Here is a 20,948-nt window from a genome sequence, read left to right as displayed (position 1 = left end):
AGCAGTTAGAATGAGGATCTGCATGCCAAAGTGGCCACAAGCAACTTGAACAAATCCTGGCCTCAGTTTCCTTTCTCTGTCAAATGAGAGGAGTTCTGGACTCAAGAATCAGGAATATCTGGGTTTGATTCTCTCCTCAGACACTTAATAGTTGAGCCTCGGTTTCCTCATCTATAAAATAAGTTCTATATCTATGTTGCTGATGAGCTAACCTTTATGAGTCAACAGAGACGCTAAGTGGGAGGGTTAGGGAATAATAATGGGAATAATCGGGTCTGTACTTGGAAGAATGATCACTCTTGGGGAATTGGGAGAGGGAGAAACCACAGCACTTTTGGAGTGTAGGAATGAAGAAGGAGCTGGATTATAATCAAGAGGATTGACTAGAAAGGGTAGCAAAGGAGGAAAGACAGGAAGGAAGGAAGGAAGGAAGGAGGGAAGGAGGGAAGGAGGGAAGGAAGGAGGGAAGGAGGGAAGGAGGGAAGGAGGGAAGGAAAGGAGGGAAGGAGGGAAGGAAGGAAGGAAGGAAGGAAGGAAGGAAGGAAGGAAGGAAGGAAGCAAGGAAGGAAGGAAGGAAGGAAGGAAGGAAGGAAGCAAGGAAGGAAGGAAGGAAGGAAGGAAGGAAGGAAGGAAGGAAGAAAGGAAGGAAGGAAGGAAGGAAGGAAGGAAGGAAGGAAGGAAGGAAAGAAGGAAGGAAGGGAAGGAGGGAGAAGAGCTGGGAGAAAGGAGAGAGAAGCTCGGGACTCTTGGGGCTGGGCAGGCTGAGTTGTAAACAGTGAGAGGAGGGAGGAGAGAGTGGAATGAATCGAGGAGCCAACACCCCAGCCAGCTCCCCTCCTCCCCTCCCCACCCTCGGGCTGGGAGGGCCCCAGAAGGGGAGGCAGATTCCTCTTTTCCAGCCTCTCTCCCCAGCTGCCTTCCCAGCCTCCCTTTCTGTTTCCTGAAGGAAGAGAGCACAGGGATGTGAGAGGAGGGGGAAGAAGGGTTGGGGGTGGAGAGGGTGGAAAAGAAAGAGTGGGGGAGGGGCCCTGGGATTCCCTCCCCGGTCTCCCTCTCTTCTCCAACCCAGTCTGGGGAGATCCGGTTGAGGAGGGCAGGGCCCGGCTGCCCAGAGTGTGAGTCACCACATAGTTGAGGTTCATGTCACCCAAGGCCCTCCCTTGCCCCACCTGTGCCCTATGCCCGCCTCAGGACTCAGATTGCACCCCTGCCCCACTACCTGGAGTGCGGGCTGTCAGGGCTGGGGCTCACAGGGGAGCCCCCCCAAAAAAACCTGTCTGCTACCCCCCCCCAGTTCCCTTTCCCTAGGAGTGCCCCTCCCTTCCTCCCTGGATGCCGAGGTGCTTCTGGGCTGCAGCAGAGTAAAGGTATGTCAGGGGCTGCCCTTTCCCCTCACAGGGCCTCAGTTTCCCCAAATGAGAAAGGACAGACACGGAGGAATTTCAGATGGAGATGGATTTAGCCGAGGGATCTCAGAGGTCACCCAAGCCAAGTCCCTGATTTTAAGGACGAAGAAGTGCCTGGCCAGACTCGGACCCAAGTCTGCGTGCCCTGCTTCCCTCCCGTCCCCAGCTCGGGCATCTCGTGAGCCTGTCCCGGAAGGATGGGGCGGCTGCCAGGGAACGGGACGGAAAGGTTCCCTCTGACGGTCCCGCGCCTGGGCAGAAGGGGAAGTGGCCGCGAGGGGAGGGTGCCGCAGGCTCCGTGGCAGTGACTCAGGACCCACATGGCTGGAGGCAGGAGCTCTGGCAGCAAAGTCCCCCCTGCAGCCCGCACCGTGAGTCAGGGGAAGCATGGCCTCTCTGGGTCCCCTGCCCAGCCCCCACTTCCTCAGATGGGCTCCCCGCCTCTGGCGAAGGCACCGTTGTTTCCTATCTCTATCCCGCGCCCCGACGGCACCCCCGGGCTCCCCAGCCTTGGCCACAGCCACCGAGATCTCGGGCAGGTTCTCCGCCAGCCCCTTCCTTGGCCCTTGCCCATTCTCTCCCCCCCCCCCCCCCAGCTGGCACACCAGACCCATGATTGCAAAAGGGCTGAGCCAGCAGGAGCGGGCTCACATGACAGCTGCTCTGGCTCCCCAAGTGGAGGGGGGGCGAGGGAGGCGCATTCCGGCACAGGGGGAGCTCGTCTAGAGACAGGCGCCCCCCCCCCAGCCCCATCGAGGAGAGCCCCAGACCCGGGGAGGGCAGGGCGTGGCCCAAAAGAACCCAAGAGTGGATGGTGCCCCCCGCGGGTCCTGCCTCGGCTCTTAGCTGGCCTATCATGGTCCCTCGGGCTCCAGCCTTCCCACCGTGGACTCAGGAGTCACCAGCTGCCCTCCCAGCCTCCTGCCAGCCCAGCAGGGCAGACGGGCAACAACAGGTGTCTCCCCCCACTCTCTCCCCCCAAGTTCCAAGAGTTCAGCGTCAGGAGAAAGAGACTGAGGCAGCGGGGCCCTCGGGGCTTCACTGAGCTACACTGGATCAAGCTCCCATTGTTTTACAGACAGGAAACTGAGGCTCAGATTTTAAATGACTTGCCTAAGGTCACACAACCAGTTGGTGGTAGAGATGAGACTCAAACCATGTCCTTCTCCTCTACCTAAGGTGGTGCTTTATCCAAATAAAAGCTCTTATTGCTATTTTTTATTCCATTATGGCTCTTTTCAATGACGCCCTTAGAACTCTCCCCTCTTCCGGTCTTAGCACAGCGCCTTAACCTAATAAATGCTCCAGTGATTGATTGACATTGAACAGTGTAGGCGCGGCTCAGCACCTGTAGTCCACCACCTGCTCTGCTAAAAGCTAGGAGCCGAGGTTCCCGTCAGTCCTCTAGTCACTCCAGATCCATGCAGAGATCAGCCTTCCGATGTCCTCCAACATTGTGCACCACACATATATATATAATGATATGCATAATATCTAATATAATTAATACAATGTAAGAAATATAATATACCATAATAGAATATAATGGGAAGTAATCGAGTATAATGTAAGAAATAGAAAATAAAATAGGATATAACAATCTAATATAATATAATATCATGGAATATGAGAAATAGGATATAATATGATATGATACAATATACTTAATAGAATAGAATATAAATTGGAATATGATATAATATAAATTGGAATATGATATAATAGGATAGGATACAATATAATATAATGGAATATACGAAATAGGATATAACATTAGGATATAATATGATACAATACAATATGATATAATGAAATATAACAATAGGATATGCTATGTGTAAAGATTAAAATTTAGGGGAGACGGGGAGACTGAGGCATCTGAGGCAGGTAGAAATTAGTTTCTCTCTGCAAGGAGTATTATATTTTTTAGAGGTTTATTAAAGGTGAAAGATTAAAGAATATACAAGTAAGAAACATGTGCCTAGGCCAGAGGCCTAGACAAAATAACCTCACATCACGCAAGAGACGCGCCTGCTCCAAAACGGAAGTCCAAAAAGACCCAAGAGAGAGACCCTCAAAAGCCTTTGAATCAGCTTAAATACCTTCTCAATCTCGGCCCAGGTGAGATTACAAGGCATTCTGGGGAAGTGGAGCAAAGGCTCGTGGGGATTGTAGTCCTGTATTCGAGTCTATTTTTTACATATGATATGATATAATATAATGGAATACAAGAAATAAAATATAACCTAATAGGATATTATACAATACAATATAATGGAATATAAGAAATAGGATATAATATGATATGTCACAATATAATATAATAGGATATGATACAATATAATGCAATGGAATATAATATAAGAGATAAAATATAACATAATAGGATATTGTACGATACAATATAATGGAATAGAATAGAAATTTGTTGTTGTTCATTTGTGTCCAGCTCTTTGGGGTCCCATTTAAAGTTTTCTTGGCAAACATCCTGGAACAGTTGGCCATTTCCTTCTCCAGCTCATTTTCCTGATGAGGAAACAGAGGCCAACAGGGTAAAGTGACTTGCCCAGGGTCACATGGCTAGGAAGTATCTGAGGCTGGATTTTCACTGGGGAATATATTTTTATTAAGAAATAGTAGATTCTCACATCACGAAAACAGACAACCGTCCCCCAGAGACCGAGTTCTGTGGGGACTCTGAGGCAGGATGCCCATGACACCAGGATCACATTGGGACAGTCTCTCCATGGATGTTGCCTCTGCGGATGTCGATCTCTCGGTTCTGGCATTTTTCCGGGGCAGATTTCTAACGTGTGGGTCGTCTCTGTCTGCCCGCCTGGGAGCTCCTGGAGGGCAGAGATGGGCCTGGCTTTGTGCCGCCAGCTCTGGGGAGGGCACCCGGCCCCACGGAAGCTCTGCTCGCTTCAGTTCGCACCCAGGGCCCCACGTGACGGCGAGGGAAGGCACCATCCTTCAGAGCGTCTCCGCGTGTCCCCAGGCGAAGGTGGGAGATGATGTCCCCAACCTGTGCCCGATGGGGAAGCCCCCAATGTGGAAAGCAATGCCGCCTGGCACAAAGCCCCATGCCAGGGTGTGGGGCGCAGGTGACTCTATTAGCTGTAGACATGATGGGGGCCCCAAGGCCCTCGGGGACACCCTGGGCCTCCTCCAGCAGCACCCCAGCCCTTCCAAAGAGGACATGGCCCATTGGGCACGTGGGCAGCCGGGAGTATGGGCCTGTCTCCATGCAGCAGCAACAGCCAGGGAGGGGGGGCTCCGGAAGAAGATTGTTGCCTTTTATTTAAATAAACCCGAAACCAAGCTTTGGTTAAAAACCGCAGCCCAGCCCAGAGGAGGCACTCGCTGCGATGGGAAGCGTTTGAACACGAGTCGGGGTCTCTGCAGCCCCTCTCCCTTCCTGCCTGTTTCCTTCTCCGCAGTCAGAAGCCCTGGAGTCTGATCTTACATATTTACAGAGGAGGAAATTGGGGCTGGAGCAACCTTCAAACTCGGGTCAGAGCCCACAAGACAGGCTCTTGGAGCTTTTTTTTCACCCTTCCTTCTGTCTAAGACAGAAGAGCACAAGGGCCAGGCAAGCAGGGGTAAGTGACTTGCTCAGGGTCATCCAGCCCATTTGAATTCAGGACTTCCTGCTCTGTCCCCGGAGCTGACTTACTGCCCACTGGCGCTCTCCTTCAAATCCAGCCTTCTTCCGTTTCAGAGGGGGAAACTGGCCCAGAGCAGGGGAAAGCCTTGGCTGAAGTCACCCAGGGATGTCCCTCGCACACAGGATAGCAGGATTGGGAACAACAATCATCCCTTTGTGGTTTGCACAGAGCCTTTTTGACAACCACCCTGGCAGGCGGGCGCCCTTGTTATTCCCATTTTACAGATGAGGAAACTGAGGCAGGCAAAAGGCCAAGGTGAATCCACTGCCTGGAGAACGGTTGGAGAAACTGTGGAGGCGAACCCGATGGAAGACACGGCGCGAGCGGGCAATCCTGGGAAAAGGCAGGAAGGATGCAGGCACAAGGCAGAACCACCACGATCCACACAGGGCCCAGAAAGAAGCCAGAGAGCGCAGGCCAGCCGCCTGGGCTGCAGAGGGCCCAGGGGACTGTGAGCACTGCCATGCCTGGGCACTGGGGCGGTTGGTTCTGCCTGACTATGCCCACTGGCAGAGACAGAGCGATGGGGAGGTGGGGAGGGGGAGGCCTGGAGAAGTAGCACCCAGAGCCTGGGGGTGAGCCACAAATCCTGGGCTGGAGGGAGGCCCTGAGAGGCCCAAAGCAGGGGGCTACACCAGGGGCTCCTCTCCACGCAAGTGCCCTCCCTTTGACCAGGCCCAGAGCAAGGAGCCGCTGGGGCTGCCACAAGGGAGGCTGGAAACCGGGGAGCCCCCTGGAGGGACGCTCAGGGCCTCCGGCTGCTCCAAGACCCTGTCAGAGGGGGGCTAAGTGGTGCTGGATGGCCCCTGTGGCTGCCTGGGAAGCCCGGCAGCCAGCGAGCCAGAGCCTGAATCACTGGGAGATCATTAACGGAGAGAAGGTGCCGGGACTAGAGAGGGCAGAGCCAGCCCAAGCCAGGCCCACCGGCTTCTCCAGGTGCTGGCTAATGCCACATTATCCATCCGAGCACACTTTAGGCATTAGGAAAAGCTGGCTACAGATCGGAGCGTACTCTTCTCCCCGTGCCCTGGGAAAGGGGAAGGAAGGAGCAGAAGGCAGGGAGAGACAGACAGAGAGAAACAGAGGGGGAAGAGAGAGGAAAAAAGGAGGAAGACGGAGAGACAGAGAAAGAGACAGAGAGACAGAGAAGAGGGAGAGAAATTGAGAGAGGAAAAGAGAGACAGAGAAAGAGAGGGAGGGAGAGACAGCAAGAAGAAAAGAGGGGGAAGAGAGAAAAAACAGGAAGAGGGAGAGAGACAGAGAAAAGAGATGAAAGAGTGAGAGAAGAGGGAGAGACAAAAGGAGAGAGAGAGAGAGAGAGAGAGAAAGGAAGAGAGGTTGAGACAGAGAAGAGGGAGACACAGAGAGAAAAGAGATGGAGTGAGAGAAGAGGGAGAGACAGAAAGACAGAAAAAGGAGAGAGAAGAAAGGAGGGAGAGAAAGAGAAGGAAGATGACAGGGAGAGGAGAGAGGAGAGAAGAGGGAAGAGGGAGAGGCAGAGAGAAATTGAGAGAGTGGACTGAGCCAGGTAGTTCTTTTCCTATCTGGTATGTCACCTGTGGAGACCTCTAGGGTAAAAGGACAATCCTTAGCATTGAAAAATGCTGATCCCAAAAAACACTATCCACAAGCAGAAGATAAACTATGGGAGTAAAAACACCGAAGAAAAGCAACTGCTTGACTACAGGGATGGAGGGGATACGACTGAGGAGAGACTCTAAATGAACACTCTAATGCAAATACCAACAACATGGAAATGGGTTCGAATCAAGAACACATGTGATACCCAGTGGAATCGCGCGCGTGGGCTATGGGAGAGGTGGTGGGAGGGGGGAGGGAAGAAAAGAAAATTATCTTTGTTTCCAATGAATAATGTTTGGAAATGACCAAATAAAAATTAAAAAGAAATAAAATTTAAAAAAAAAGAAAGAAAAATGCTGATCCCAAGCCTCAGCCATTTCTGAGCTCAAGTTGGAAGATGCAAGCCTGGGTCACAGACTAGCAGTGCTGACCATCATCCAGCTAAGGTGGAGGCACATGAGTCTGGCAGTCCACTAAAAGAGCTAAAGCCATCCCAGGATTCAGGGAAGGACTCAGGTTTAAAACTCACTGATGTTGGGTTGGCAAATGATTGGGGAAACAGGAGGGATGCTCTAGGGCCCTGCTGGCTCTCCTCTCCCTCTCCAGGCACACCTGAGGACATTTCTCTCATCACCCACTCCTCTGTCCCCCAGCAGGGGGAAGAGAGAGCGCTTCCTCCCTCCTGTCCGGGTAAGGTGAGGGGCTCACACGTGGTGTGAGAGTGCATCTTGGGCACTCCGGCTCTCAAAGGTTTGCCATCACTGCTCTAGGTCAATGGTACAAACTAATACAAACAGGGACCAATCAACCTCACAAAAGGAGGGGGAGTGGGGGAAAGCTTATAGAAAACCATATATTAGCATTATCTAAGATGGATTGTATTTTTCTTTCTTTTGTTAAATACTGACCGGCTACATTTTCACCTGTTTTGGACCCCCCTGCTGGCACGCAGGCTGAGGGTTTGGCACTCCTGCTCTGGAGCTTAGCACCACTACCTTGGCAGGCGACCCTGACTTCACTACAGCTGCAAGTCTTTCCCTCCTCTGAATCTGTCTCAGTTCTGCCCTCAGCCCAGCTCTCCAGGACGGGTCAAGGCTCTTTTGGGGGCTGCAGGGACAGCACCAGTTTGAGGTCATGTTGCCTGGCCCCATCAGGACTCCCAGAACCCTAGAAATCACATGGAGGAAAAAGCCTTGAATGGCCCCCATATCCAAGGTCTTTTGGCTCTCAGCATCTGGATAGACACATGGGAGGAAGTGGCGTGGATGGGCATCTTTCTCTGGGCCAGCCCTAGAAGACCCTTCTCCTGTGCTCCCAGCAGAAGGGAAGGGGTGGGAACCTCCACTAGCCGCAGAAGTGGTGGGAAAAGACTTGGAATCCAGAGTCCTCTGCTCTGAGGCTTGATGCCTCAAGAATATGAGCTCTAGGGCGGCTGCTCGGAAGGAGAAAATGGCCAACCATTCCTGTAGCTTTGCCAAGAAAACCCCAAATGGGTAGCGAAGACACAAGGGAACAAAGAGCACAAGGTAGGGACTGGCTCTACAGTCTACCCTTCTAGGGGGGGCAAAGGGAGAATTTCAGCCCAAGACTCCTATTTTTCTCTGGCCCTTAAAGACAGGCTGGGGGAAGAGATCCAAGAGAAGCTTCGGCTTTCTTTTCTGAATGGGGCAGAATCTCATCATCATTCCCAGTACTTTGGAGTCAGAGGAGCAGAGTTCAAATCTCAGCTCTACCACCTACTAGGTGTCGGGAGCTTTATCAATGCTTGTTGATGGGCTTTGGGGAGTCATTTAATGGGGATAGCTGGGTGGCTCAATGGGTAGAGAACCAGGTCTGGTGTTTGGAGGACCCAGTTTCAGTTGGGCTCAAATACTTTCCAGCTGTGCCACCCTGGGCAAGACATTTAACCCTTATTTACCTAACACTTAGTGCTCTTCTTAGAATTGGTACTAAGACAGCAGGTACAGATTTTTAAAAAGCCATTCCTTAGGGAACCTCAATTTCCTGATCTATAAAAAGAGGGGGGTCAACTTCCCCTCTAAATTCCCCTCCCACCCAAAATCTAGGGACCCCAGGATAAGATTCTCCCCACTCTGAGGTCCCAGCTCTCTTCTCCAAGGAATATCCTTCGTGCCTCCTCCAGGTTTCTCAGGTAGCAAAAGATTATATAGAGGATCCCTTTTGAGCCTCACAGAGCCCTGGGGCCCAAGCGCTCAGTCTCTCTCCATTTTCCAGATGAGAAAACTGAGGCTCAAAAAAAGGGTGGGGCTAGATGACTCCCTCTTGATCTAGATTCTTTCTGCTCTAAATGAAAATTCCTGCCCACGTGAGTCGGTTAGCCTTTCCTAAGAGCCTGTGGGAGGTGACAGAACTAAGTAGGAGTCAAGAGGAAAGTGGGGCTTCCCTAAAGGACCTGGATTCAAATCCAACCTGTGCCTTCAGGCACCATCTACAGAGCCAGGATGTGAGGGCTCCACCAGCCAGCAGTGACCAGGGCCAGTCACTGGCCCAGCCTGCTGCCCCAGGCCATCCTGGACAGGGAGGGGGCGGCTCCCTTGGGTGGGAGCTGGGAGGCTTTGCAGTCCAAGATTCCCAGCTCCAGGCTTCCGGGGTCTGAGCGGAAGGACAAGGGCTCAGCGGCTCACACAGCCACGAAGTGCCTGAGGACTCGTTTGAACTCAGGACCCCTCGCTTCCAGGCCTGGCTCTCTACCCATCGTGCCACCCAGTGGTCCCACAAACCCCTGCACAGCTGATCAATACACTGAAAAGTGAAACCCGCCCCCAGGGAGCTCTCGGGCGACTCCTGCACCTTCTAGGGCACCTGGACACTCACTCCTGCTTGGCCTGCAGCTCTTCCCATCCCCCACCCCGCCCCCAGGAACCTAGGAGCTGCGCCTGCGCATAAACCCAGCCGGGAGCAGGGCAGTCACCTACATAATTGCAAGTGGTCCTGACTCGTATCCCTGCGCGCCTCGCCCTCCCGCCATTGGTCAGTTTCCTTTTAAGTCAAATTTGGGGCTTTGGAGAGGGAGGCTTTAAATTCCGTGTTGGTCCGCGGGGGCGGGGCTGGGGAGGGGCCGGTGACTCAGGCCCTGCTCAGGGGCACTGGGTGGGGCAGGGTGAGCTCCAGATGTGCGCCCCTCCCCCAAACCGGGCTGCAGGGCTCCAGGCTGAGTCATGCTTCCTGCTGAAGCCCCGCAGCTACGCCCGCAGCTCCAGCCTAAACACCAGGCAGTGGCAGGAGCCAGGGGGAGCAGAGGGGGCCAGGGGTCTTCCCTCGGATCCCAGCACTCTAGCCCCCCTCCCCCCCATGGGCTGACAGCTGTGGCACCCCCCACGCCCACCCTGCGCAGGAGCCTGGCTTCAGGAGAAGGGGGGGGGGGGGCACAAGGCAGTCGGGGCTCTGGGCGGACCCTAAAGGAGGCGGGACACGCGGGTGGGTTTTTCCATGTTCATCAGTTTCCTTTAATGACTGGCACCTCCGTGCAGAGGCAGCAGGCAGCTAGGTGGTAGCAGGGGGGTCACTTGAAGATTTTGCCCTGATTGAAGGGTTTGCCCACGTGCTGGAAGGCCCCCTCCCAGGAGAAGTATTCTCGGACCATGGTCTGGGCCTCCTCGCTGCCAGGATCCAGCTTGCGCCATGTGTAGGACTCGTAATCCACCTGCCAGTCTGGACTCAGCTGGAAAGCAAAGAGCACCCAGTGAGCGGCGCGCGGCTCCCAGCACCCAGCCCAGGGCCCAGCCCGCGGCCCAGCCGGTGCCCCAACCCACCGGGAAGGCGAGCTCCTGGCCGCGGAAAATCCAGATTCCAGAGATGGCGCTGCTGTTGTTGGTGCCAAAGAGGATGACGCTGGCAAAGGCATTCTTCCTCAGCTTGTCCAAGCGCTGGAACATTCCTGGGGAGAGAGAGAGCCCTCAGCCTGCGGCCCGGGGCCTGCCAGCCGCCCCCCCAGCCCAGGCACTCCCCTACTGACCAGTGATGAGGTTGCAACTCATGAAGGTCTGGCTGAGCTCCTGGGGGAAGCGGTACTCGGCGTACCACAGGGACCAGCCGTCGCGGTCGAAGTGCTCCCAGAAGTAGGGCAGCGCCACCGACAGGGTATCCTCGTTGGAGTATTTGCGCTTAAACTCATCCAACACGAAGGTACTGAGGAGGAGGAAGACGGACAAGAGAAGGGTGAGCTGGGGCCGCAGCGGGGCTCAAAGCGCTCGCCAACCCTGGGACTACCCGGCGGGCGGGCGAGCGGCAGAGACTAAGGGGGCCAGCCGGGGCGGCTCTCAGCATCCCCTCCAGCCCAGCGCTGATCGGCATGTGGAGGGCGTGGGGCCCGGTCGCTGCTGCCCCCTGGTGCCCACTCAGGCTCCAGCTCCAGGCTGGCCCCCAAGCCCACCTCTGCCAGGATCCTGGAATCACGCCCTCATCTTATGGAGGACCACTTGGGGAATCCCAGCACCGAGAGCTCCCAGCCTCCCCAGGGAGGTACCAGGTCCCAAGTCAACCCAAGATGGCTGCTCTTTGCCTCGGGTCTTCCCCAACTCCAGCCACACTGCTGCCGCCTGGTGACTGCAGACTGGCCCCCGTGGCTCTAGGATAAACCAGCAACCCCCAGGGCGAGCCCTCAAAGCCCTTCACCCTTCCCTGCCCCCCACCTTCCAGCTTTACTTTTTCCACTCTGAAATCACCAGGCAGGAGCGAAGGAAACCGGATCAGAAAAGTCCACTAAGGCCCAAAATGAGGCAAAGACCGCCTCAGATCCAGTCAGGCCTCACAGGAGCTCCACGAACCCCTGGAGCCCAGCCAACCTTCCAGCAATCTCAGTAATCCCAGCACAGAGAGGAAAAAGGGATCCTCCTTCAAGGCCCCTCCAAAACCACTGCAAGACAGTTCAGATACCCAGAACCCAATCCAAACTCCTGTGCCCACAGGGCACTCCTGCCAGGGAGGTCAGTCTGGTCTCAAGTGGCCAATAACAACCAAGCTCAGATGCCACAACGCAGGCCTGTTTAGGGGCTGCTCTTGTGATGGGATCCCAAGAACTGGAAAGAGAGCAGATGCCCCTAGTCTGGGCACAAGAATCACTATGCTCAAACTGAGGCAGAGCTGGGAAATCACCCCAAAATCACAAGTTTGGGGGCCAAACCCAATCCTGGCCTGGGAGAGGAGCCCTTGCAGGCTGGAAGATGACGCTATCTCATGCTGCAAATACTTTGATTCAGTAGCAGTTTTCAGTTTCCCCACTTAAAAAAAAAAAAAACCCAAACTTCATTCCTGGTTCTCTGGGAGTGGAGAAGCTGACTGAGTGGGAGAAAAAAAGGGCACCCAGAGAAATAAGGGTGATGTAAAAAAAAAAAGACAATAAAGAGGCACCTGGGTGACAGAAGGTCAGGGTTTGATGGGTTTTTTGTTTTGTTTTTTGTTAAAGACAATAAACACTTATGAAGAAAAAGGTCCTGCTAAGCAGTTGTCGGCTTCATTGTCAGGGAGCCTGGCCAGGATCCTGGACCCCATCAACCAGGGACACCTCCTGGATAAGTGGAAGCCAGGGGCATCCTAGAGCAAGAGCAAACTAAGCGTTACAGTTACCTCCCTGAGCAGTTCCCTGGGACTGCAGAGCCCTTCATTTGGGGCTGGCACTGAGTCTAAGAAAAAATTCTTCGTTCTCCCTTCATTTTCACTTTCCTTCAATTACTTAAAGCACCACTCTGGGGAGTCCAGGATCCAAGAGAAATTAAGAAGCCCAGTCGGGTCAACGCCTCCCTTCACAGACAAGGAGACTCCCCAATCCAGTGCTCTGCTCACCTTAGCATCTGCCATCTCGGAGGAGAAACCCTGACTAGGCCCAAAATGCCCACATGGGGCCCAGGCATTCAAGCTTGGTGAGCAGGAGTGATGGTCCTCCTAGAGAGCCATCTCTGGACTTAAGTGGCATCAGAGGAAGCAGGCTGACTCCCAGCTGGGCTCCATCTCCCAAGGATCAGTGTTGGCTCCCTTCCTCTCCACCCCTGACCTCCAGAGGAGGTGCTCAGTCACACAGATCAGACAATGACTGGGTTTCATATGAGATGTGTGACACCCAGAAGGTGCCACGAGCCAAAGGCTGGTCCAATCTCTCCGAGTCTCGGAGCCGTCCTGGACCCTCCTCTCCACTCTCAGTGACCCTACCCTCTGCTCCATTCAGCCCCAACCTCTGTGCTGACCTCTCAGGACACACCTCCAGCTGGATGTCTAGTCACACCTTCAATTGAACAAGTCCAAATGGAACTTCCCCTCTTCCTACTGTCTCCATTACTATAGAGGACACAGCCCCTAGCCGGACAACAGAGGGCTCATCCACAATACCTCCCCTTGATCTACCACACATTTCCAATCCGCTAAAAAATGCCACCATTTCTGCGGTGCCAGGCTCTCTCCTCTCGCATCCAGGCCCCACCACTGAATGGGACTTCTATAGTGAAATCCTAACGGGTCTCTTGCTTCAAGCAATCCATCCCCCCAAAGGAATGGTCTGCCCAGGCCATTCCCCTGCTCAATAAACTGCAGAGCCTCGCTACTGCTTCCAGGATCACTTCTGTTTGGCACTACCTTCCCTGTTCCCTCAGACTTTCCCCCAATGAACAACTCTAACCCAGCTCCAGCTGCCTAGACCACAAAGCCCATCCTCTGCAGGAATCTTTTCCCAGTCAGGGAGTTCATCCACGTGTCCATGCCGGAGAGCACTTTCCTGCTTTTACCCATTGGTGGACATGTCGCCTCCCCCACTGTGACTCTCAGGTTCTGGCCCAGAGTAAGCACTCAGTAAGTTCTTCTAATGAATCCAATCTTCCCTCCCCAGGTCCTTGTGTCCTACCTCTTGGGCAGGTGAGCAAAGGGGTCCTTGGCCTTGGGCTCGGCAGCCAGAGCCTGCTCACACTCATCCAGCTCGTCGTCGGGGCCAGGGGCTGCAGCTGCCTTCTTCTCCTCCTTCCGCTCAGCCTGGGCCTTTGGCTTCTCTTCTCTCTGTCCCTTCTCCTTTCTTGGAGGCTCCTTCTTAGGCTGACTCTCAGCAAACTTCTTAGCTAGCAAAAGGGAGAAACGGTCCCCATATTAAGCCCTGTCTTGAGGACTCTCAAACAGGCCACATCACTCTAAAAGAAGGATTAGGAAATGCAGAGCCTGACTCTGAAGGCCAGTGCCTGGCACCTGGAAAATTTTAGCCTTTTGGTAAAGGCTCAAAACCTGAAAATTTGATCAGTAGGACAGAACAGAAAAGGAAGGCTCCAAGTTCACCAAAATGAGGCTTCAGAAAGGCCCTATTTGGCCAGAAGAGCTGGGAAGAAGTTTGGCAGAAATCAGACTTAGACCAAAATCTCACACCACATACCATCCTTTTGAAAATACAAGATCACACCACAAAAAAAGAGAAGAGAAGCCGATAAAAGGGTCCTCCCAGCCAGTAAAGCAAGGAATTCCTATCCAGACAAGGGACAAAGGCAGTCTAAAAAAAGAGTCCTCATCACATGACCTTTAAAGCTTTTTATGAACAAGGACCAAGAAAGAAGCAAGGAAGTCTCTGCCTCCAGTCTCTGACAACCTAGCACACCTAAGTGGGCACATGACCACCAGAAGGGCCACTCAGTCCACGTGCAAATCTCAACACCCCTGAAGCGTAGAAGGGAGGAAGGGGGACTGACGGTGGACTGCAGGGAGGCCTGAGCTGTGAACTGGCCCAGCCTTTGGGAAGATGCCAAGAAAGCAGCCCCACAGCCCACCCTCCCCCAGAAGCTCAATGACAAAACTCTAGGTAAAGAACCCCTCTGCCCCACAATTCCCCTTTTGGGCAGCTAAGAACCACCACACGTGGCCTGATGGCAAGTAAAGAAACACGACAGGGGAAACAGAAACAGCCATGTAATGGGCCGTTACAGCGACCACACTTGGCCCCCAAGGACACAGAAGCCCCCACCATGTTCAGAGATGGACACCTGCCCAGAGCGCCCGCCTTTTCTTCACGGGAGCGAGCCTTCCTCTTTCTGAAGTCCTTATAAGGCGTGCTGCCCCAAGAAAAGGCAGGGAAGGCTACTGCAAAGACAAGGGCCTCAAGGCCATTCTCACTTACCATCGAACTGGGCCATCTTCTCACAGAGCTTCACCTCCCCCAATACCGCCCGGAACTGGGGCTGGTGAATGCAGGTGAGGAACCAGCGGTTGGTGTTGGGGAAGGCCTGCCGGAAAGATGGCTCTAGGACCTAGAGAACAATTCCAGGACAGATCAGTGCTGGGATGCACACCCCAAAGACTGCCCAGAGCTTCCTCCCCCTTCTCTGAGAAGTCAACATCGCTGTTTTTGCCCTTCTAGCCTGAGTGGTGGGAGCTCTGTGAGGGCAGGATTCTAATACTGACCCCCCTCCCTTCCCCTAGTGAAGGGAAAACTCCAAGCAGCAGAGCCCCCGCTAACGTCTCAAAAATTGGGAGAAAATTGATGTAAGGAACTGAAGAATCCCGTGAGTCTTCACACTAACTGAAAGGCCCCAGAACCAGCCTTCAGCCAAAGGCCTGGCCTGAACCAGCTGTCCTAGCTGGGCCCAGCTTTGTGTCCGGTCTCTCACTAGCCATGCTGCTGCCATCCCTACTCACCTGCTTATAGAGCCACAAAAGGGTACACACGACTGTGATGTCCGCCAGGGTCACCCGGTCACCCACCAGGAAAGTCCGAGTCTTCAGGTGTGCGTCTAGGAGCCCCAGAACTCGCCTGACCTCCTCTTTGGCGTTCTCGGTGGCCTGGCAGAGGAAACGAAACAGTGGACTCGGCATAGGCCCAACTGTTAGGGTCCAGCCTCAAGAGGTGGCCCTGGCTCCCCCCAGCTCAGCCTCTTGGGGTCCCATGAGGCCGCAGCAGCACGGTGCCCGATGATTTTGCCAAATCAGTGCCCCTTCGGACATGTTTCCGGGGCTGCCCCCTCCCCTGAGGCAGCTCCAGCTGTTAGGAAGCGCTTCCTTTCGGCTGCGGGTTTGAGACAGCAGGGTCCTAGGGCTCGGCGCACACCCTACCAGCCAGCCTTCCATGGATCATGCGCCTAGGACGGGCCGGAGGGAGTCAGATCCGTCAGTGATGGGCCCAGAGGTCAGAGAGGAAATGAGCGGAGGTGAGCCAACAGCTGACAGCCCTCTCTTCTCCCATTACCAACCCCCAGAATTGGCCCCAGTCACTCCATGCCTTCTCAAGCCTCTTTCCACTGCCAACTTCTGCCCGATTTAGAAGGCCCCGGCCGCAGGGCTCTTGAAGGTCATTTAGTCCAATCGCCTCACTTACTGAGCCTGAGGCCCGAGAAAAGGCTCTAACTTGGGCAAGGGCACTAGGGGAAAAGCAGGGCTCAACGCCGCCGCCAAGCCGCCAAACCTGCCTCCTCCCAGACGGGCCCTCCAGGAAGACCCTGGGCTTATCTTCCCTCCAGCCCTCAGTCCATTCTACTCTGCTACCTATTCCTGGTGGCCACAGATCCAGGGAAAATCCCAAAGACCAAAAGAGGCTGCTACGACTACAAGTTCCTTTACTCCTTCCTGGCCCTATTTCTTCCTCTAAAGAAACAGAATTAGGATAGAAAGCCAGGCCCAGACAGGAAGTCCTGGGTTCAAATCTGACCCCAGACACTTCCTGGACAAGTTCACTCAACTGGCCTTACTGTTCCCCAGCCCTGGAACCAATACACAGTATTGATTCTAAAACAGAAGGGGAGGGTTTTGAAAGAGAGGAAGAGAATTAGATGAGAGGGCCCAGGGCACCTTCCATCTCCAAATCCTTGGCACTGTGATGCCCCTCTCTGCTTCCTTCTGGCACCGGCTCCTTCCCTCAGTCAAAACAACAAATACTTAGGGGTCTACCTCATGCCAAGCATTGCCAGGCGCTAGATACAAGGGTCCCTGCCCTCAAAGGGTACGTTCCATCAGAGAAGACAACGTATATGGGCGCATCCACACAGAGAGGGAGGGAAGAGGGGCTCAATCAGCAAAGGCCTCATGGAGAAGGGGGCCTTGAAGGAATCCGGGGCATCCAAAAGAGAGAAGTAAAAAGGGTGGTTGTGCCAAGCCTGGTGAAGGGCCAAAGCAAAGGGACAAGGAGGCAGCTGGTCTGAGTGGACCCCAGAGGACCTGAGGGACTACAATGAAGGAGACCGGAAAGATAAGTCGAGGCTTAAGTGTTTCTATTTGGTCTTGAAGGAGTCTGGTCAGCCAGGTGATGGCCGAGTGAGAAATGGCCAGAGAAGGGAGCCGGCCAGCCAGCAGACTATCACGGATAGGAAGGGTCTTGCCCAAGTCAAGGACCAGCCTGAAAGCTGTGATGGGGCCAGGACCCGGCGCTCACCTGCTTGTTGTGATGCATGATGCCAAGTGTGGGGAACACCCAGGTACTTGCTGGAGGAACAATGTCACTGTCAGCAAAGCTCACCCACTGGATCACCTGGGCAGCTGCCTCCGGAGTAGGACCTCGAAGGTCGTCATTGCTTACTGCAGCAGGACGAACAGAGGTTCAGGGGGAGGCCGGGGGCTCCCCGCCTCCTCCAGCCTCCCCATCCCGGCCCCTTTACTCACCATAGTGTGCAATAGCATTGCTTTCAAACACACAGAACCCGTCATCGCCCTCAAATGCCGGAACCTGGGGGAGCAGACAAGAGGCCGCTGCAGGAGGCTCCGGGGCGCAAGCCCCGCAGTGGCCCCCCAGGGCCCCTCCCCCCGGCTCTGGCGGCCAGCGCACCCACTCACCTTGCCAGCAGGAAATTTGCGGAGGAATTCAGGGGTGCGGTTGGTCTGACCGAAGTGGAAGTGGGGAGGTGCGGACAGCACGCGGATCTGGGCCCCGCTGTACTGTGCAGCGATGAGGGCCTTGAAGGCCCGCCAGTTTTCAGGGTACGTGTACAGGGTCTGCGGAAGGGGGAAGAGTGGCCATGAGCCCTGAGCGGCCGGCGGGGCCTCCTCCCCCTTCACCAGGGGGCCGCGGCCCGGCTGGGGGGCTTCCAACCAGCCTAGGTCCCGGCCAGGCTCCCCACTTGGAAGGCGGCTGAGGCCGGCCGCGTGTCCCCTCGTCCTCCAGGGCCAAGTCGGCGGGGTTTGCAGAGCGCCCGCGGCCCCGCACAGGCACGCTGCCTCCGCCCCCCATGCCGGGGTCCCCCGGCCCTCACCCCAAGACTGGCGGCCCTCCCGCCTCCTGCCCTCCCATGCCCCCCAAACCGCTAACCACCCCCAGGCCCCGCCTGCCCGCGACACCCCCTACGCCCGAAGACCCTTAAGCCGCGGGTCCGCTGCCCTCCCAAACTGCTCAGCACCCTCCGCAGCACCCCTCGGACCCTCCCCTTCCCTCTGCCGAGCCCCCGGGCCGGCGAGCGCGGGGATCTCAAGTGTCCCGGGGCGGCGGCCCCGGCCCGGCCTCAGTTTCTTTTCCTCCCACCCCCGACCCCCGGGCAGGGCCTGCAACGGCCACAGGGGATTGGGCCGGGCCCCCCAGTGCTCTGGGCTCCCGTAGCCGGCGGGCGACGACAGGGAGAGCGCAGGATGGCAGCGGATGCGCAACCCCGGCTCCGGGGCCACCAGACTCACCCCGGCCGCCATGGTGATTCCGCAGAGAAAGGGGGTGGGGACGTCGGCGCTGCCGCAAAGCGAGTCCGGCCGGGGGGGGGGCGGGGAGGGGAGGAGGGAGGGAGGGAGGGACGGACGGGCGGGTGGGAGGGGACAGCGGCCGGAAAGCGAGGATGGCGTCGAACGGAACCGCGCGACAGGAGGGCGATCCCTCCCCACACCGGCTGAAGTCGCGAAGCGGCGCACGCCTGCGCACGGGGCACCGCCGAGGCCCGCCGCGAGGGCGGTCGGTTGGCTCGGGCGGAGGCTCCTCCAGGCCCCGCCCCCTCCTCGTGGCCGGGGTCCATTTTTCTCGCTTCTGTGGAGACTGAGGCAGAAATGATTGTCCGCTGGGCAAGACGGAAATCCAAGCTCCGTTCTACACGACACCCACCTTTTATAGAAGGGGAAACTGAGGCGCGGGCCCAGATGTCCGCCAGGGGGCGCGGGAGTGCACCGAGTGCTGGATAAAAATTTCCCTATTACGTGCGAAAACCAGTGGCATTGTTCTTTACAATTTTGAGTTCCAAATGCTCTGTTCCCTCCCCTGGACATCGATTGCCCAATCGATACTGAAGTCAGGCAAAACGTGTGTCACGGAGCCATGTTCCTAGAGAGAACCCAGGAAAAATAAATAAATAGATGAATTTAAAAGTCCGGTGCCTTCTCTGCACCCAGACTCCGTGGGCTCTTCTTCCAGAGGTGAAGAGCATTTAGTCTTTCCCACTTGGTCATGGTACCATATTGCTGTCGCTCTTCTCCTGGCTCCGCTCACTGTACTTTGCATCTGTCCATATCAGCCTAACAGGTTTTTCTGAACCGTCTCCTCATCCTACCTATTCCAGTCCTATTCATAGTCCACAAGTCTGTGCCCCAACTGATGGGCAGGCAGGCATCCCCTCCAGGTCCCATTCTTGCCTACCAGCAGAAGAGCTGCCAGTGATATTTTTGTACATGTAGGTCCTTTCCCTTTTCTTTCCTTTTTTTTTAAGCTCCGAGATACAGAGCCAGAAGTGGATTACTGGGTCAAAGGAAATGCAGTTTGAGAACCCTTTGGGGGTACAGTAGGGCCTCGGTTTACTCAAACTCAACACAAATTCAGGCATACAGGACTGGAAATAAAATAAAGGCAGAAGAATACATTAAATAAAAAGTTTAATTACTGGCTAAATCCAGCTGTTTCCCCAAGGGGTGTAAAGTCCTGAAGCAGTTTTCCCAGTCATGCTCATTCTCAGTCTTAAGACCCCTTTGAGTGGGGCATTACCTACCCTGTTTTGCACCTCACCTTAGTTCCAGCATCAGTCTTTATCCAGAGTTCTTGTAACAAATGTTGTCAGAGTCAAAGCAGTGCTTCTCTTTGTTTCATTAATACTATTTAGTTATTAATAATGGTCCCATAGAGATGGGAGGTCCTAGGTTCAAATTTGGCCTCAGCCACTTCCTAGCTGTATGACTTTGGGCAAGTCACTTAACCCCCATTGCCTAGCCCTGACCACTCTTCTGCCTTGGAGCCAATACACAGTATTGACTCCAAGACAGCAGGTAAGTGTTTTAATAATAATAATAATAGTCCCAAAATAGAAGAGTAGGATGCTGGGACCTCTGATGAGCCTAAGAAAAGTTTATGCATAAAGTGCCTACATGTGCAGGGGTAAGAAATATTGGTCCAACCATGGAATTCACTATTATGCTCAATTTTCAAAATACAAGAAGGGGCTTAGAACTCATTGGTTTCATAAAAACAGTCTCAATCTAGTCCCAAATTGCTCTACAGAATGGTTGCACCAGTTCACAACTTCACTGTCCCAATTTTCTCATATTCCCTCTAGCATTTGTCTTTTTCCTTTTGTCCTATTAGCCAAACTGATAAGTGCAAGGTGGTACCTCAGAGTTGTTTTGGCATTTCTCTAATCAAGTGATTTCAAGCATCTTTTTCATGGGACTATAGCTTTGATTTCTTCTTCTGAAACTTGCCTGTTCATTCATATTCTTTGACCATTTATCAATTGAAGAATGAATGACTCACACTTTTTATACATTTTGCTCAGTTAAGCAAAGAAACTTGCTTTAAAATTTCCCCCTAGGATAGGATTGGGGATGTAGACTCTAAGGGATCATCCTAGTGCAAACATCAACAATGTGGAAAGAGGTTTTGATCAAGGACACATGTAAAACCCAGTGGGATTGTGCCTCAGCTACAGGAAGGGGTGGGGGGAGGAGAGGGAGAGAATATGAATCTTGTAACCAAAGAACAATGTTCTAAATTGACTAAATAAAATTAAAAAAAAATAAATAAGATTTTCCCCCTTGTTTCACGTTTCCTTTGAATTTTTGGCTGCTTTTTGTGCAAAACATTTTAAATTCCACGTGATCAAAATTATCCATTTTACTTCCTATGATCCTCTTTCAGGTTTGATCATAAACTCTTCCCTTTTCCACACTCCCCTAACTTAGTTCTATTACCCTTTGTGTCTAAATCATTTATGCATTTTGACCTTGGAATAGAGCGTTATTAGTCTATACCTAGTATCTGCCAAACTACTCTAGTTTTCCCAGTAATTTTTGTCAAATGGCAAGTTCTTGTCCAAAAAGCTTGGATCTTTGGGTTTATCAAAAATTAGATTGTTGGGGGCAGCTGGGGGGAGGGGGCCGCAGTGGATTGAGAGCCAAGCCTAGAGATGGGAGGTCCTAGGTTTAAATCTAG

At 53.9% G+C, this 20,948-nt stretch overlaps 1 protein-coding gene across 1 annotated transcript; it reads right to left on the bottom strand.

Annotated features, from left to right (window-relative positions):
• Window positions 1-10,094: 10,094 nt before the first annotated feature.
• On the bottom strand, window positions 10,095-18,478 carry EEF1G (eukaryotic translation elongation factor 1 gamma). The gene is made up of 10 exons (XM_056801611.1): window positions 18,227-18,478; window positions 17,396-17,554; window positions 17,225-17,288; window positions 16,998-17,140; window positions 15,272-15,415; window positions 14,754-14,883; window positions 13,506-13,713; window positions 10,632-10,804; window positions 10,429-10,553; window positions 10,095-10,337 (listed from the first exon to the last, which is right to left on the bottom strand). Exons 1-10 carry the CDS (start codon window positions 18,236-18,238, stop codon window positions 10,179-10,181), a joined length of 1,317 nt encoding a protein of 438 aa, XP_056657589.1. The 5' UTR covers window positions 18,239-18,478; the 3' UTR covers window positions 10,095-10,178.
• Window positions 18,479-20,948: the final 2,470 nt, after the last annotated feature.

Source organism: Monodelphis domestica, chromosome 6, assembly GCF_027887165.1.
Source record: "Monodelphis domestica isolate mMonDom1 chromosome 6, mMonDom1.pri, whole genome shotgun sequence".
In the NCBI taxonomy this organism is placed as follows: Eukaryota; Metazoa; Chordata; class Mammalia; order Didelphimorphia; family Didelphidae; genus Monodelphis; species Monodelphis domestica.
Note: the sequence above shows the minus strand (reverse complement) of the source record. Positions and strands in the feature narration are given on the sequence as shown.

Coding starts and splice junctions, on each gene's coding strand:
- EEF1G (XM_056801611.1), bottom strand. Junction 17,289..17,395: donor GCAAATTTCCTGCTGGCAAG/GTGAGTGGGTGC, acceptor CTGCTCCCCCAG/GTTCCGGCATTTGAGGGCGA. Junction 13,714..14,753: donor GAAGATGGCCCAGTTCGATG/GTAAGTGAGAAT, acceptor CCCTTTTGCTAG/CTAAGAAGTTTGCTGAGAGT.